Source organism: Capricornis sumatraensis, chromosome 12, assembly GCF_032405125.1.
Source record: "Capricornis sumatraensis isolate serow.1 chromosome 12, serow.2, whole genome shotgun sequence".
NCBI classification, from domain to species: Eukaryota; Metazoa; Chordata; class Mammalia; order Artiodactyla; family Bovidae; genus Capricornis; species Capricornis sumatraensis.
The window spans coordinates 15,270,915-15,288,352 of NC_091080.1; the positions used below are offsets into that span (position 1 = coordinate 15,270,915).

Below are 17,438 nucleotides of genomic sequence, written 5' to 3' on the forward strand. Positions count from 1 at the left end.
AACATCGACTTTGGAACTATGATCCAAAATGGCAGCTAAAGGTCAATGAATCAAATTTCCAATTATATTTCCTGGGAGCAGATGGGTGCAATAATATCTAATGATTAAATTTTAAATGCTTTCATGCACCTTTTATCTATTTCCCAACATGTTGATTCTACTTTAATCCTCTAACAAGATAATAGGTTTATTACAATTAACCAACTGAAATGATACCTCCATTTGCCAATTATTATATCATATTACCTGGGGATACTGAATTAGAGCCCCTTTTCTTTTCCAACCCCTAGCACCTTTGCATCCCACACTTCCACCAAACAAAACCCAACCTATAATATAATTAAATAACAGATGTGTCCTTGGAGATTAAATTTCTCTAGTTAAACGATGACTATTTAAATAAAGCAGTTCACTGAAGCTTAACAGGAAATTTCAAATGAAAATAACTTTAAAGAATTTGTTGACAAAGTTTAACTATAAATTTCCTTTCTTTATATTAGGAACTGATATGTTAGTCTATTTCTCTGACTTGTATAGTCATAAATAAATAAAGAAGATTTATCAAGAGGTAAATAGCTAAGCATTCTATTTTCAGGAGTGGCAGATGGAGAATCCTTTCTCTACTATATCTCAATAGAGCACACTCTTGCCTGAAGAACAAAATGAGGGAGTCATGTGGAGAGGTTCATTTTATCGTTTTTATATAAAAAGAATATCAACACTTTACTTCTTAAAATATACACTCAAGTCTAGATTAAAGGAAATAAGAAGCTTTTTAGTTTTAACTAAATAAATGTATCTTGTCTATGAGGTGCATTTTAATGATGCCAAACATAGTACTTTGAATCCAATCCATCTGAAATTCAATGTACCCCTGTACAGCTCCACTATGTAAAATCAACTACATGATCTTAAGTCCAAATGTACATATGGTCAGCTCTTCGTATTGTCAGGTCACACATCAGATTCAACCAATCTCAAACAAAAAGCATTTGGGGAAAAAAATTCCAGTAAGTTCCAAAAAACAAAACCTGAATTTGCTGTAAGCTCCAACTATTAACCTAGCATTTACATTATATTTACAACTATTTTCATAGGATTTACATTGCCTTTGGTATTGTGAGTAATCTAGAGATAATTTAAAGTACATGGAAGGATATGTGTAGGCTACATGTAATTACTAAACCATTTTATATATGGGACTTGAGCATCTTTAAATTTTGGAATTCAAGATGTCCTAGAATATACCCCCCACAGATACTGATGGGCAACTGTAGAGTTAAGTAGTAATTTGGTGAGAAATTCCACCATGGTCTCTTCAACCTATATACATACATATATATATTTCTTTTAAATATATGAAAATATATATTAAATATATAAATATATATTATATATATAAATATATTAAATATACATATTTAAAAATATTTAAGTTATACATAAATGTAGAAGGTCCTTAAGCTATCTATGTAAAAATATGTTTTCTGAATGGATATCACAGAAAAGATACCAGAAGGCAAAGATAGGAAGAAAAAAATTAGAACAGATCAGTATAAAATATAAGCAATAATTTCTTTCCATTTGCTTCACTCAAATTATGTGCTTTGATGATACTTTTCAGTTATTTAAACAACTTTTTGAGAAGTTTATAAACAGATGACACATGTGTTTAGATTATTTGGTTTATGTGAAAAGAAATTAAACTCATGAAAACTAGTATATTTGCAAAACATTCACATTCTACCAACATTATTTGGAAGTCACCTTTCCAGAGGATTTCTCAGCTGTATTCTTAAAAAAAGAAAAAAAAAAAAAAAGCACGTATGATAGTTCAAGAACAAGCACATTCTGGAAAGAAGTAAAATTCAGACAGATTATGAAATATTAATATTTCAGGTCCAGCTTGGATCCACTGTGTAGGAGAATGTCTGCCCTGGATACATGGGCCTTTGATATCTAATAGTGCCGAGAATCAAGACCCAGCCTGACTGCTCATCTGGATAGAATAGCACTGACTGTTGATGGGCCTTCTTTCCCTCAAATAACAAATATTCCAGGGTGAATTTACAGATGGACTTGAACTATAATGTTTATATAATTGTGAATATAAATATCCCCTCTGAGAACTTATTATTCATAGGCTAATTGATGTAATATTTGACACTGTTAGTTTACTCTTTATGAAAGTCTTTTGCTTTTTCATAAATGAGAGTTGACAGTGAATTCTGAACTTCCTAAATGTATATTTCTATGCTCCTTTCCATTGTTTTTTTCCTTAACTTTGAATCTCGACTCTTCTGTCAAATGAGGATAATTAAATTTGTAATATGGTGTGAAAGCTCATTCTGCTTGAAGCCTTTATTCCACCAAGCCTCCTAATTGTTTGACCTGAAATTTCCATCAAAATTTAAAATTCAGATAAAAAGTAATTAAGTCGTGTAGTAGTTTAAAAGCAACGTGTGTATGCATGTGTGCATTTAGTCTGTCTGACTCTGCAGCTCTACGGACTGTAACCTACTAGGCTCTTCTGTCCATGGATTTTCCAGGCAAGAATAGTGGAATGGGTTGCCATTTCCTACTCCAAAGGATCTTCCCAACACAGGATTAAACCTGCGTCTCTTGTATCTCCTGCATTGGCAGTAAAGTATTTCAATTAAGAGCTCTTTAAAATATTTCATGACTTACTCTTGAATTAATGAATATGGCTTGAACAACTCTGAAGAGTGTGGATGCATTTTAAACAACACTACTGAAATGGGAAAATATTGTTTACATGAATGTGTAGTTTATGTTTCCCCAATATGTGAACTGAAATATCATATCACCTACATAAGATAGATTCTGAAATTTTAAGAAATATTCTGTAAATTGGGTTATTATTACTACATGAATTTGATAACTGCCCATAGTCATTTTCTTCTCCCATTTATAAACGGCAAATGGCTGGTATGAAAATGATTAACTCATAAAATTAGATGTCAATAAATACAAATAAATTTAATCAAAATTTACTAGTTACCATTTATCTATAATTTCATTTTATTAAAAATTAATTTAGAAAATAAGTATATTTTATGGAGTCTATATATATAATTATCTTAAAATTAAAACATAGAAAAAAGGATCACATTAATTTCTCTTTTTAGTCTTTATTAAGTTTATCTGGTGTGATACACAGGCTTAGCTGCTCAATAGTGTGCGGGACCTTAGTTTCTCAGCTAGGGATAGAACCCGTGTCCCCTACATTATAGCGTGGATTCTTCACCACTGCACTGACAGGAAAATCTCTACTTTCTTAGTTTACTACAGCTGTAGGGTTTTCAAAGCCTTAAAATATATAACATATAACATCTGAATTGCATAGTTTCGATATTTTATAAACCGTACCAAGTAATAGAAAAAAAGAAAGATATTCTGACCAATACTGTTTCTGTTGATATGATGTAAATTAGAGATAACATATATATATTTATATTTACGTATGCCAGTATACTAAGTCACCCCAGTCATGTCTGACTCTTTGCCACTCTATGGACTGTAGACCACCAGGCTCCTCCATCCATGGGATGCTCCAGGCAAGAACACTGGAGTGGGTTGCCATGTCTTCCTCTGGAGATCTTCCCGACCCAGGAATTGAACTTTCATCTCTTGTCTCCTTCATTGGCAAGTGGGTTCTTTACCACTAGTGCCACCTGAGAAGCCCATATTGATAAACCTACAGACGTAAATATAAACATATTGTGGAAATTGTGAACCTTGACCACCTGTTTTTTTCCCATGGACTGGCAATATTATCAGTATAACTTATAGAGACTTTCATTGCAGTTATTAAAAATGTAATAACTATGAATAAAAATTATCAAATAGGCCACCTTCAAATACATTATTTACCAACAGATCAATATTTCAGCATGTTTCTATAAACAACCTTAGCTTTGACCTGAATAACTTCTAGGTTTGAATCTAAGCCCCAGCTCACATCTGATCAGTGATTATATGACATCACAAATAAGTCATATTTTAAGTGCCTACTATGTAATAAACTATGTTAAGGTCTGTCAAAGACAAACAAGATGGATGTGATCACTGTCTTCAACTATTCTCCTATCTAGACTACTTTGTGGTAAATTAACTTTCAGTTCAGTTCAATTCAGTCGCTCAGTCGTGTCCGACTCTTTGCGACCCCATGCATCGCAGCGGTTGAATAGAGTTATAACACTGAGCCAGAGATTCAAAACTATTCAAACTTAATAACATTAGTTATTTTGTGTGTAAATCAATTAGGTCTTAATTAAGAATATAGTTTACACATCTCAGGGCTTCCCTGGTGGTTCAGATAGTATAGAATCTGCTTGCAATGCAGGAGTCCAGGATTTGATCTCTGGGTAGGGAAGATCCCTTGGAGAAGGGAATAGCAACCCATTCCAGTCTTCTTGCCTGGTGAATTCCACGGACAGAGACTGGTGGGCTACTACAGTCCATGGGGTTGCAGAGCCGGACATGACTGAGTGTCTAACAATTTCACTTAATACATCATAATGAAAAGAAGGAATGAACGGAAATTGATGGAGTATTAAATCTCTTATTAGCTATCCAGCCTCAATATTTTTATTGTGGCTGTTTAAAAATCTTATACATTAAGTAGCTAGAGATGAAGCACAGAATTAAACCACTTCCATCAGCTTCTGTTGATTAGATATTATTTCATAGGTCAAAAGGCTGCACTTTTCTTTTTGCCTGCTAGTCTAAGTCCTACTTTTTCAACACTGCCAAATGGTCCTGCTACCATTTACTTCAAACTTAACCCAGCAACAGAGTGTGATGGAAAATAATAACTACTCCTTTGCTGAGATGTTACATGTCAACTTTTCACCTAAGGCAAAATTTAATGGCTGACTTGTGAATCTTCATTTCTAGAGATTTATTATGGAAACACTGACATGACCTTTAACCAGACCAAACAGAGCCACTCTAATAAGCAGGCAACACCAAAACTAAAAATGCGCAAGGAACAGAAAGATCCTGGCAGGAATTAATCTGCCATTTTCACACATCTGCCCAAGGGAAGCATTGTAATTGCAAAATTTACTCTAAGACTGCTGAGACTCATAGTAATTATGTTTCTTTTTTTTTTTTAATAGAAATAGCCACAGGTGGTAACAAATTGGGTTTTGAAACAGGGAACTGGGCATGCATTCTAACCCAAATTACTATATAATTGTCTCAATTATAAAAAAAAAAAAATCATGGAAAACCTATTGCTCAAAATCAGAAAAAAAAAAAAAAAAAGTCTCCTTAAATGTATTCCCTGTCTTGTTTCTCCCAGTTTAGTCATTTTGCTTCATTTGTTGGTATTAGCACAGCTGATGTGAGGGCCACACTGCGAGGTTACTTTTGTCAGTAACCTTATCTTGACTGGGAGCGGGATTTGTTTACTAAGATAGTTCACTTATTTTTGGCCTTATTATCATCTAAGAATAAATACTATCTTCCTAGAAGGTCAGGATCTGGAAATATATCTAATAATTACTATCCATGCATCTGCCAACACTTAAAGTATAAGGTCATAAACTATTTTTTTCAACCTATGTATTATGTCAAAATATTTCCTATTTTTCATATAATATCTTCTCGCAATAAAATGTCTTTATCCTACATTTAGATTCATGCATTAGCACCAATATATTGCTCCTAAAATGACAAATGCACTCTGTGCCTATGCCATGCCAGCTAAGAGTCACCTATATCTCCAAACATTTCTTATCAATCAGAAATTTCTGATTTAATCAATCAAGATTAAAGTAAGAGAGTAAGGGTTGGTCTAAAACAAAAAGAAAAAACAATTCATTAATGTTACACAAGGTCTTCCAAAGCTAAAATAATAAACATAAAGCAATCAAGCATCTTGCCTTAAAACTATGTGAAGGCAAATTTGCACAGAATCTTTAATTCTATCTTAATGGGAATGCTTGTAATGATAGATGGTTGATTTATCTTTCATTTTTCATGGTTTATAGCTCCTCTTATTCACATTCTTAGTGCATTAAGTTGATTTGGGATAAACTATTTTAAAACAGATGCAAAACTGCCAAAGCAAAATAGAAATTGTGTGTCTTAAGAAGACACAGTAATAGAAGTCACCAATATCAAGCAGTTTCCTGGTTTTTGCTGATAGAATATTGAAATCAAAACTAATTATTTTTCAAGTTGCCCAGAAATTTTTATAACTAATATTTATATAAAGATGTATAACTAAGCAATTGCCAAATTTGAAATGGAAATATTCCCTTTTTGAAGCTATCTTTTTTTTTTTTCAAAAATACTAAAGGATAACATTTTTTCTAGCAAGTTTTTCTAAGATTTTAAACATATTATCTCTCAAACATTCTAACTTCTTACTGTTACCTATAATAGGGACATCAGTAAAAGTGCATTTTGGTAACCTCATACTATGGATGGATAATCCCTCTTGTGGCAATTATAAGTGAGTTGTTTACATATATATATATATATATATATATATATATCAGTTCTGCATATGCAGTTGCTCTGGTGTTGTGGAAAAATAGCAAAAATCTATCAAATATTCAGTCCTAAAATAATCTCAGTATATTCTGTTAAAATATACTGTGTGCAAAATAAAATGAAGAGCTTTTAGCAAAGGTTTTTACATAGGAATCTGTGAAAATAAAAGGAATAATATATCACAAGGGTGAAAACTATAGCTTTGCATTTTGAAACAGATACAAATGTTTGTTCTGCACATAAATACAAATTAAAAATTTTTCTAAGACATTGATTGTCTAAAATTGGATAATACAAATAAAAATGAAATTTTGACCCTGTGAACATTTCTTCCTATAATAAAATAATTATGATTCTGCTTTATAAAAGCTATCAAAATTTGGGATATATGTATATATTTTAATTTGAGTTTTACTGAATTGGAGGACCTGAAAATTCTAGGTATAAGTATGATCCAATCATTGCTTAACAATGATTACTGGCTCAGGTATAAATATTGTAAAAGTATACCAGTTGATGACTTATGCTTAAATTACCTTTTTAATGTTACCACCAAGTAAAGCTTAAGAAAGCATACCTAAGCACCACAGTTGCTGGAAATTTACAAACATGTATCCGGTGTTTCTTGAAAACAGCATATATCTATGAAACGATTATGAATATATAGCTTTGAAAACATGAAATAGAGCTTTAATATTCACTCTTTCGTATTCTACAAAGGCTGCTTCTAGTTGATAAAAGAAGTAAACAAGAAATTTTCCTTTAAATGGGCCCTTTAATATGCTTAACTAATTAAAAATCAATCAAAAATATTACAAGCCTAAAAAATAAATATTTTTCTTACATCGTGTATTCTACCAAATAAATTTACAAGATAATAGCCATCTTTACCTTGCCTGTTTTTCATTCAACACAAATATGGTTCATGACCATTTCAGAGAACAGAAATATAAAGAAAATAACTCAAATCTTTAAATATTTCATAATGTATGAAATAAAATGCATTTCTTATACCATTAAATTATTTTAATATATTCCATTCCCCTAATCAGAACAAAGTCTATTTATGTAGATTAGTTACATCTAAAGTCTAATTTATCCAACCTGTATTTATCCTTTGATCACAAAGCTTGTTAACTTAAATGGTCTTTTATTGTTATGATTCATTTTCCCATAATTATGCTGTTTAACTGTCTTATTTTTTGAATAAATATATGCAAACATGCCAATCATTTTTAGCACAGTTATGCTAGATGCTCAATGAACTGTAAGAGTCATTTCACTACAATAGAACTCCTTGGAATAGATCCAGGGCAGAGCCTACAAATACCAGTAATCAGAACAAATAGAAGTATGTCACATGTGTATCAATAGATTCTCTCAAACACTGTCTGAAACCAATTTTACAGTCTATCACTGGAAGAACACAGTGCACAAGAGTGAAAAGTGCCACCCACACTCCACAACTTTGCATCTGTATTTTGTTACATCTTTTTTTTTTTTTTTTTTGCTTTACCTTAAAAATATTGAAATTATACTTCTGCAGTAGCAAGGATGCAAGAACAGGCTTCTGCTTAGTCACAGGACAGAATGTTGATGCCATTAAGAACTTCTTTATTATGAGATAATTTATTTCAGGAGACCAAAGGATAGCAATACATCACTGTCAAAGCTAGTGGTGAAAGCTATGACTAACTGTAAAATACTGTGTGCCTTTGAAGGGAATTCTTGTCAACATCTCCTTTGCTAAAACGGGTTGACAATAGGTTAGTGTAGGTCCAATGAAGATTTAAAAGTGTTTTGTAGATGGGTGTCAGAAGTCAACACTATCTTCAAATTGATAGGCAAGATGACCATTATGTTAGTCTCTAGCAAATAGACAGTCATTGGTTGAAGGAATTCAATAGAAAAAAAAAAAAAAAATACCCTCTCCCCAGTGACTTTACTAAAAGATGGCTTAGCCCAGTGGGATTTATTAAACAGAAGCATCACTGAGGGGAATACATTCTGAAGCAATGACTAAAATCACAATTAGCAGGTGCATTTGTAAAAATTTACCCACTATTGAGTGTATTGCAAGACTTCTCAGCATAGGGGAGTTAAGTTTCACCTCCTGACTGGCATGAGACCAGTTCCAGTGGCTTCACTTTCCTCTCTGGTTTCATCAGCAGGCTCCCAGCATATACTCTCACAGTGCCTCTAGACACCCCACCACATTACCTGGAGAATCAGAAAACTTGGGTTTCCCGCACTGCAGGCAGATTCTTTACCATCTGAGCCACCAGGGAAGCCCCAATCTACATAAACTCCAACCTACTGTCCACTGAAAGCCAGTTGTTCCTGAACTACTCTGGAATAACTGCCTCTATTTTAAGGAACTTCAAAATGTTTGAAGCTTTAAACAGTGAGATTATCAAGTTTAAAAATATTTTCAAGGAAAAAGAAAGGTTTGAGTTCATCCTAGAAAAGAAAACTACCTTTGAAATAAAAAAGTATTAAAATGGGCTAATGTTTGTGCTTGACCCTTTATATACATGATACTGAAAATGTAAGGACATATACACATGTACATGCATACATTAATTTTGCCAGGAAGTTTGATTGTTCACATTTTCATAAATATGAGCAGAGCCAGCCTTTACTGAATTAAGGCATGTAAACCTTTATTAACCTTAAATTTTAAAAAATATTTTCTTAATTTACATCTCTTACTTATATAGATGTATTTCTACCGCATTTATTACATAAGCAGCACTAACAGTGAAAAATTTGAAACTGGACAATAGTAGTGAAACATGATGAAGTATAAATATTACCCTTTTCAACAATATTAAATATTTATCCTCAGATTTAAATATGTATATTTCTTTGTCTTTTAAGAGATAATATTTGGGATTATTTTTAAAATAACATTTAGTTTAACCTCATATATAAATGTGTATCTATGCATCATAAAAAAGTAAATAAAATGTACTATAAGAGCAACTTTATAAAGAAAAGGTTTTAGAAAATATGTTCTTATTTTATTTTTTGACTTTGACTTGATCAATATAGTGATAGGCAACAGATAATGCTTTAGAACATGTAAATTTATTTTCTTGATTAAAAATATGTTCAAGTAGTTGAAATAGGAACTTTAGAGCATGCTTTTCTATGGCCTGCTATATTTCATGATTGCACACAGCCTTAACTAACAAGATGATGCCAAGAATAAAATCCTCTGTGCAGACTTCTATATAATAGCATTTATTGATATTACAAAATTCACTCATAGAATTCAAGAAAAATTGTAGAAGTCACTCAAAGAACTTAAATAAAATTAAATATCATCTTACTTTTACATTTTAAAAGACTGATAAAGATGTAAGAATAAGACCTTAAAGATAATAAACTACTATCTAGTTAATATTTTGAAAATGTTTTTGAAAACTAAAAAATATTGGTTAAAGAGACTATTACCTCGTGAGCAGTTAGATCAGCTGATACTAAAACTGAGCTTCGGGGTTCTAGTTCATATAGTAAAAATGTTATGACTTTAAAAAAAAATTTATTATAAAATAGAGAAATGTACACAGATTTACACTGCAGCTGAGATTTTCAAAAGCAAACAGAAAACTAAGAAAAAAATAATAACATATTAAGAATGATAATAATTTGAATTTTAAACTCTTCTCCAAAGAAACTCAAACTGCTGCGTATCCACCTTAACTGCTGAGTTAACTTTTAAAGTTTACCCCTACTTTATTCATACTATTTTTAATATATAGTAAAAACAGGAAGCCAGCTTCCCTGGTGGCTCAGATGGTAAAGAATCTGCCTATAATGCAGGTGACCCAGGTTCAAACTCTGGTTTGGGAAGATCCCCTGAGGAAGAGAATAGCAACCCGCTCCAATATTCTTGCCTGGAGAATGCCATGGACAGAGGAACCTGGTGAGCTACAATCCGTGGGGTTGCAGAGTCGGACATGATGGAGAGACTAACACTTCAACTTCAAAAACAGAAAGATATGCTTTATGATTGTGTATTCACATGAATTTGAAATAGAACGTAAACCTATCTTCTAAAAAAGACTTAAAAAAATGAAACTGGACAAGATAATTCTAGAGGCACGCAGTAAGATAGGGATATTCCGTTCTTACTCAGCCCATCACAAACCCTAGAAATAGAGACGCATATCAAGTTTATGGAAATAAGTGCATGTAACTAATAAAACGGTTTTGTCTTGGAATAACACTGCAAAAGATTCTTTAAAATCATGAATGAAAAAAAAGTTATTCACATATTCTGTGCTTGTTACTGAAATGCCTACCATACCAGAGTATGAAGTTTTGAAAATTGTGGTCTTGAGAACTCATCTGGGCCCCAAGCCAAAAATCTCTTAGAGAACTAGGAATAAGATAGACAATGGTTAATGTTGCTAGGAAAGATGTATTTTGTCTTTCACCCTTTCATTCTAAGATACTGACTTTATTATCTACATTATGATACTAGAGTCCTATATGCCTCAATCTCATTTTTATATATTTGGATTGACTGAAGGTATTTTCATATGTTTAATTCACTTTTATTGAAAAGGCCATCCAGGTATATCAAAAGGATTTCCTCTTCTAGGATAAAAGTCTAAAGTCAACCAGAATGTGAATCTTTTAGAATTGAACTGTAAAACACTGTATAAGAATGTATTCCTTTCAAAAATTTATTTTAGTATATCTTATTCTATTGGCTCAACATATTTTCTTCTATGACAGCATATTAAGATGACTACATTTTATGTGCTACCAAAAAAAAAAAAAACAACAACAACAACTGAAAACACAGATGTTTAAACAAAACTGGAAATTCTCCCACCAGTGAGAAGTCCCTAGCCTCCTTCCTCTTCGCAACCAGGCCATCACTGAAAATATCTGTGGAAAATTTACCTGGTTACCTAATAAGTAATTCTTGATAAGTCACGATTAGCAGTAACTTGTGACAATTAGTAATGACCTCCACTTGATTTTAGATTCTCATACTAAACTATGAAATAATTCACATGAAAACTGCTCTGATGAAGAGTGCTTTTATAAATTTGTCTAATAATCTATTTGTCTAACTGACCACAAAATCTGTGTTCCTGTTTTATTCCAAATTACTTTTGTGGCTTTAAAGTTAATAAGATATTTCACTATAATAATATTGTATTCTGATTCACACTACTGAGGATGTTTTAATCACTAGCAAATTGTTTGAACATTTTATAGACTGACTTCACATGGGCTGAGCAACTTGAAGAAAATCTGCAATACAATACTTTTTCACAAACCACTGTTTTTACACCAGCTTACATCATTTTTCGGCATCTATTCTCAATAAAAATTCATGCTGAAAAATCTATAGATATTAATCCTAAAATTTTAGAGCCTGCAACTGACACAAAATCTTCTGACAAATTTTAATTTGAGTTGTAACATGAGTCTTATAAATCCCAAAGTTACTAAATTTCATTTCACCACCCTTTAACAGTGTATCTCAAAACAGTATGATTTTTTTTTTCATTTCATCAATAGAAATACACTGGGAATATTCTAAACAGCACCCAAGATGCTGGAAAATAAAGATAAACCAGACCCAATAGCTCCTACTTCATCTTTATTCTGTGGTTTAAAATTCTTCCTTCAGAAATACACGGGTTTAATAGTATGTTTCCTCAGCAGGTTGTGTTAAATAAATACACACTAATAAATGAACTTGAAACAAGAATATGGGATGCCTGAACACTTTAATTTGAGCTTGTCACTTCAACACAAAGTGTTTGCAGCACACTAGTTTAAAAAAGAAAGAAAAAAAGCAAGGTCACTGTACTCAATTTACTCTGTTCCCCATAACAGGCACTGAGAAAAACCTGACACACTTGAAAGGAAATTAACATATTAGGAACTTAAAAGGCATCCCTTATAAGACTGCAAAAACTACCAAGGTAGAAACAATATGGGCAACTGAGCCAGTCTGGAAACCATTTCAAGAACTTAAACTTATCCTGTGTCTTTATATCATGAAGTAAGATTCTAGAAGAAAGGGAATAGCAGGAAAACAAGGAAGTTTGCCTCCTTTGTTTTCTGTTTAAACTCTCTCTCCCCAGCCTTGTGCATGTGTGTGTGTGTGTGTGTGGTGTCTGTGTGTGATTTGCTCTGGCTCAAGTTTTACTGCTAATGAGAGGAATCATCATCATCTGTCCCTCGGGCAATGGCCAGATTCAAGAACAGTATGGTGTAAACACTGCACAGGGACCCCTGTCCATCAAAGCCTCCTGGGTACTTCCACCCAAGATTGCTCCTCCCTAACTGATCAGGAATCAGGCTTGCTGAGGATTTCACTGCACAAACTTCATTCTTATTGGACATTGAATAAGAATTCAACTCATAGTACTTGAAGTGGAAGATTAAGCATTAATCCTCTGTGATATCTCCTTAACTGTCAATGGTAAAACTATAAGAAAAGTATAAAACAAGTGTATTTATAGAAATTATCATAAATACCAGTTTTACACACAGACTTTCATAGAAACTATAATTTTTCATGGGAGAAATTTCTTGTTCAGTTTTATAGAGATCTCCAAAAATCATAATTACAAGTGTATAGTAAACACTGTAAAAAATGGGATTTACAATTACAGTGGATACTCTAGTATTCAGTAGTGTTCAGTATGAGTCTGATTTACAAGGACATTAAAATATTATAAGACACTGTTTGGCTGAGTTTTACTATTTGTTATACTTCTGTTTAAAATGATAAAATTATGAAGTTCTACTACTCTGTTTTATAATAATAAATGTTTTTAATAATAAAAACATTACTGAGTCAAGCATCACTAAAAGGTATTTGTTTTTTCAAAGCACAAAATTCTGAGTAAATTATTTTCATTTGCCCCAAACTAATTTTCCTCCCAAAATGTCACTTTCAGTAAACTCAATTTCAAATTGCAAGTATTGCTCATCCTGAGTAATCTTTAGCAACACACTGAAAAGCAAAAATTAAGTTTGTTTAGTGACACAACTCAATAGTAGATAAAGAAACTAGGCAGTAACTAAACACAGTACAATCAACTGCGTTTGTTAGGCTAGCGCCCATGCTGGGTCAGTTAGTTTTTTTCAAATACCAATAATGTGAATCCACTATCTGATATATATTAAATATCACTTAGATATACTGAAAATATGCAGTATGCAAACTAAATGCATCCTGGAATTCTTTTTGGTACAGGTGCCTTTAGTGCAATTTTGCTTCCTGTTTTCACAGTAAAGAATGAGACCACCCCTCTAGTGTACTCTGTTAATCTCTCAAGGACTGTAAGGATACAGATCAGGAAAATCATAGGACAAAGTAAATATAAACTTTTCATAGGTATATATAAGTCATATTTCGAGCCTATACTTTTTCAAGTTTCTCAAAGATCTTCAGAGCATAATTCACATTTCTAAGCTTAAGCTACACTAATGCACTGTCTGCAGTTTCAGCTGAAGAATTAATAAGATTTGTGTCCTTTAGAATACCTTTTAAATAGAAACACTGATCTGGGAGGTGGTGGTTAAAACTGATACTGATTCAGGCTCTGAAAATTCTGATGGCTTGTTGGTTGATATGCTGTACTTAAGTAGTTAGCTTCTTTTAAAAAGTAGTTAACTACTTAATATTGGGAAATACGTTTCTTATGCCATCAGATTTTTTTTAATGAAATGCAAAAATTTTAAGTGAATTAACTGAAAAAAAATATTCTACTCTAGTAATCCTCTGTTGTGGAGAGAAATGCAGACCAGCGAAATAAAATAAACTGTGAACACTGAACCCGGGTAACATTTTAAAACTTATTAAAAAAAAAAAAACAAAACGTTTAAAATGCAACAAAAGTAAGACATTTTACGTCTTATAAATTTTCGACTATTCACATGGGAGGGGTTATGTGTAGACTATGCTGTGCAGGCAGTGGCCAAAGTGGAAATCCTTTTCAGTAAGTGCCCCTCTCACAGCTGCTGGCAGTGTGGCTCTTCCTGTTTCAAAGGTTTCAGGACAGCTCCCCAAGCCAGCAAGAAAGTGAAGTCCCAGTGATGCTAAAAGTCTCCTACCTGAATTATGGACATCCGCGTGGCTGGGGTCTCGCTCGCGTTAGTCCCTTGTCCGGTAAAGCTGGTGTGGCAGCCCGCGTGGCCCTGGGGAACAGTCAGGTTGTTGGAGGCCGGTTTGAGATACATCACCTCGGACCGAGGCGAGCTGAGCGGCAGGCGCGTCTGGTAGTCGAAGTACATGGGGGAGGTGGCCAGGGAGGGGCTGCTCACCACATTCATGACGTTCATGGCGTTCCTTTCCTCCACCTCGCTCTGCACCAGCATGATATCGTTTTTGTTGATCTTCTTCTTCTTGCCCTTGCCCCCGCCCAGCTGCGGGTGGCTGTACTCGGCGATGCGGCAGTTGTAAGTGCGAATCTCCTTGTTCTCGCGCTTGCACTTGACAGCGATGGTGATCATGGCCGCTAGGAGGATGATGGAGATGGTGCTCAGGGTCACGATGAGCGGCAGCGACATGTCCCAGTGGCGCTGCTCGCCGTTCACCCGGGGAACGCCCTCGGGCAAGGAGCCGCTCACCGAGCGGATGATGAGCTTGGCCACCGCGGACAGGGTGGGCTTGCCGTGGTCCGTCACCTTCACTACCAGCTCCACCACTGGCGTCACGTCCTCCCAGAAGGGGTGCAGCGTGCGGATCTCACCGCTGGATGGGTCGATTTCAAACAGGTGGTCGTCGTTCCCGTCCACGATCTCGTAGGTGAGGCGCCCGCTCTCGCCGAAATCGCTGTCGAGGGCGCGCACGGTGCTCACCAGGTAGCCCAGACCGGCGTTGCGCGGCACCTGCAGCTCGGCCGTGTCGTTCTGCAGCGTGGGCAGCACGATCACCGGAGCGTTGTCATTCACGTCTAGCACCGTCACCCTCACCGTGGCGTTGCTCTCCAAGTGCGCGGGCGCCCCGGAGTCCTTAGCAAGCACCTTGAACTCAAACGCCTTGGTCTGCTCATAGTTAAAGGAGCGCAGGGCGTAGATGGCCCCGTTGGTGGGGTTCACGGACACGTAGGTGTAGATGGACACGTCGCCGATGTGCGAGGGCAGGATGGAATAGGACACCGTGCCGTTTTGGCCCAGGTCGGGGTCCTGGGCCAGCACCGAGCCCAGATACTCTCCTGGGATGTTGTTTTCGTGCACCTGGAGCACGTAGAGCCCCTTCGTGAAACGAGGCGGGTTGTCATTCTCGTCCAGAATCTTGACGGCGAACGACTTGGTAGAGTTGAGTGGAGGCGAGCCCCCGTCCCGCGCCACGATCGTCACGTTGTACTCGTCCTGGGTCTCGCGGTCCAGCGGGCGGTCGGTCACCACCGTGAAGAAGTTGTCATAGTTCTCCTCCAGCTTGAAGGGTACGGAGCCTCCCGGGCCGCCAAGGCCGCCGCCGCCGCCCGGTCCGCCTCCTCCCAGGACTCGGCACTGAAGCTGCCCGTTCTTGCCCGAGTCTCGGTCGGTGACCCGCACCAGGGCTATGACGGTGCCGGGCGGGGCCGCCTCGCTCAGCGCCCCCTGGCGCACGGAGACGAAACCGATGGACGGCGCGTTGTCGTTGCGGTCGATGAGCTTGACCGTGACCTTGCAGTGGGCTGGGATGGGGTTGGGACCCAGGTCTCGGGCCTGCACGTCAATCTCCAGCATCCCGTTCTCCTCATAGTCCAGGTTGCCCTTGACCCGGATCAGGCCGGTCTTGGGGTCGATGGAGAAGAGGTCCCGCACGCGGTCGGGCACGTAGCTGCTGAAAGAGTAGAGCACTTCGCCATTGGGACCCTCGTCGGCGTCGGTGGCGTTCAGATCAATGACCACAGTGCCCAGTGGGGCGTTTTCGGGGAGCTCCACCAGGTAGGAGGGCGCCTCGAAGACGGGGCTGTTGTCGTTCGAGTCAATCACCTTAACGTTGATCTGCACCGTGGCGGAGCGCGGCGGCTCGCCGCCGTCCAGGGCGGTCAGCACCAGAGTGTGATGGTTCTGCTGCTCGCGGTCTAGCGCCTTCTGGATAACCAGCTCTGGGAACTTGGAGCCGTCGCCGCGGGACTTGACGTCCAGCGCGAACAGGCCGTGGTCATCGCGCGTCAGCAGGTAGGTACGGAGCCCGTTCTCGCCGGCGTCGGGGTCGTGTGCGCTAGTGAGCGGGAAGCGGGTGCCCGGGGCTGCGTTCTCTGAGATGTCCATCTCAATCTGGTCCGAGGGGAAGGAGGGAGCGTTGTCGTTGATGTCCTGGATCTCTACCTTGATCATGCAGATCTCCTTGTCATTGGCGAACACCTCGAGGGACAGCTGGCATTTGGCGTTGTGGCGGCACAGAGACTCGCGGTCAATGCGCTGTTTAGTGTAGAGGAGCCCGCTGTCCGCTTCCACGTCCAGCAGGTGCGGCGCCGAGTTCTCTAGCACCCGATAGCTGCTAGATTTGCTTCGCCCGCCACCACTGCCGCCTCGCTCTGAGGGCGGAAGCCCGGGCTGCAGTCGAGCATCCTTGCCAATGTTGCCGATCACCGTGCCGGCGCCTTGCTCCTCCGGCACGGAGTAGTTCAGGTTTTTGAGCGTCAGGGCAGGAGCCCAGAGGAGGAAACAGCAACAGATGGAAAGGTACATCCCAGACCGGCGGGGTGTTGGCAGAAGCAGCCGGACTGGAGGGGCTAGCGGATGAGTGCGCGCCAGCTTGGGGCCCCGGGCGCAGCTTACGCGCCCGACGCGAGCCACAAGTCTCTGGATCCTCTCTTCCTTCCGCTCCCGGGATGCGGCACCCGGCGGTCTCTCCTTATTCCGCACAAGTTCCCCGAACCTGTTGATCTACAGCATCCGCACTGGGCTGGGAGCAGCGGTGCAGCGGA

The 17,438-nt window shown here is 37.5% G+C and overlaps 1 protein-coding gene across 1 annotated transcript in view; it reads right to left on the bottom strand.

Annotated features, from left to right (window-relative positions):
* PCDH17 (protocadherin 17) overlaps window positions 1-17,199 on the bottom strand; it is a 105,097-nt gene extending 87,898 nt beyond the window's left edge. The window contains exon 1 of the mRNA XM_068984729.1: window positions 14,629-17,199. Coding sequence (XP_068840830.1) covers window positions 14,629-17,199 — 2,571 coding nt within the window. The remainder of the gene's footprint in view (window positions 1-14,628) is intronic.
* Between the last annotated feature and the right edge of the window lie 239 nt (window positions 17,200-17,438).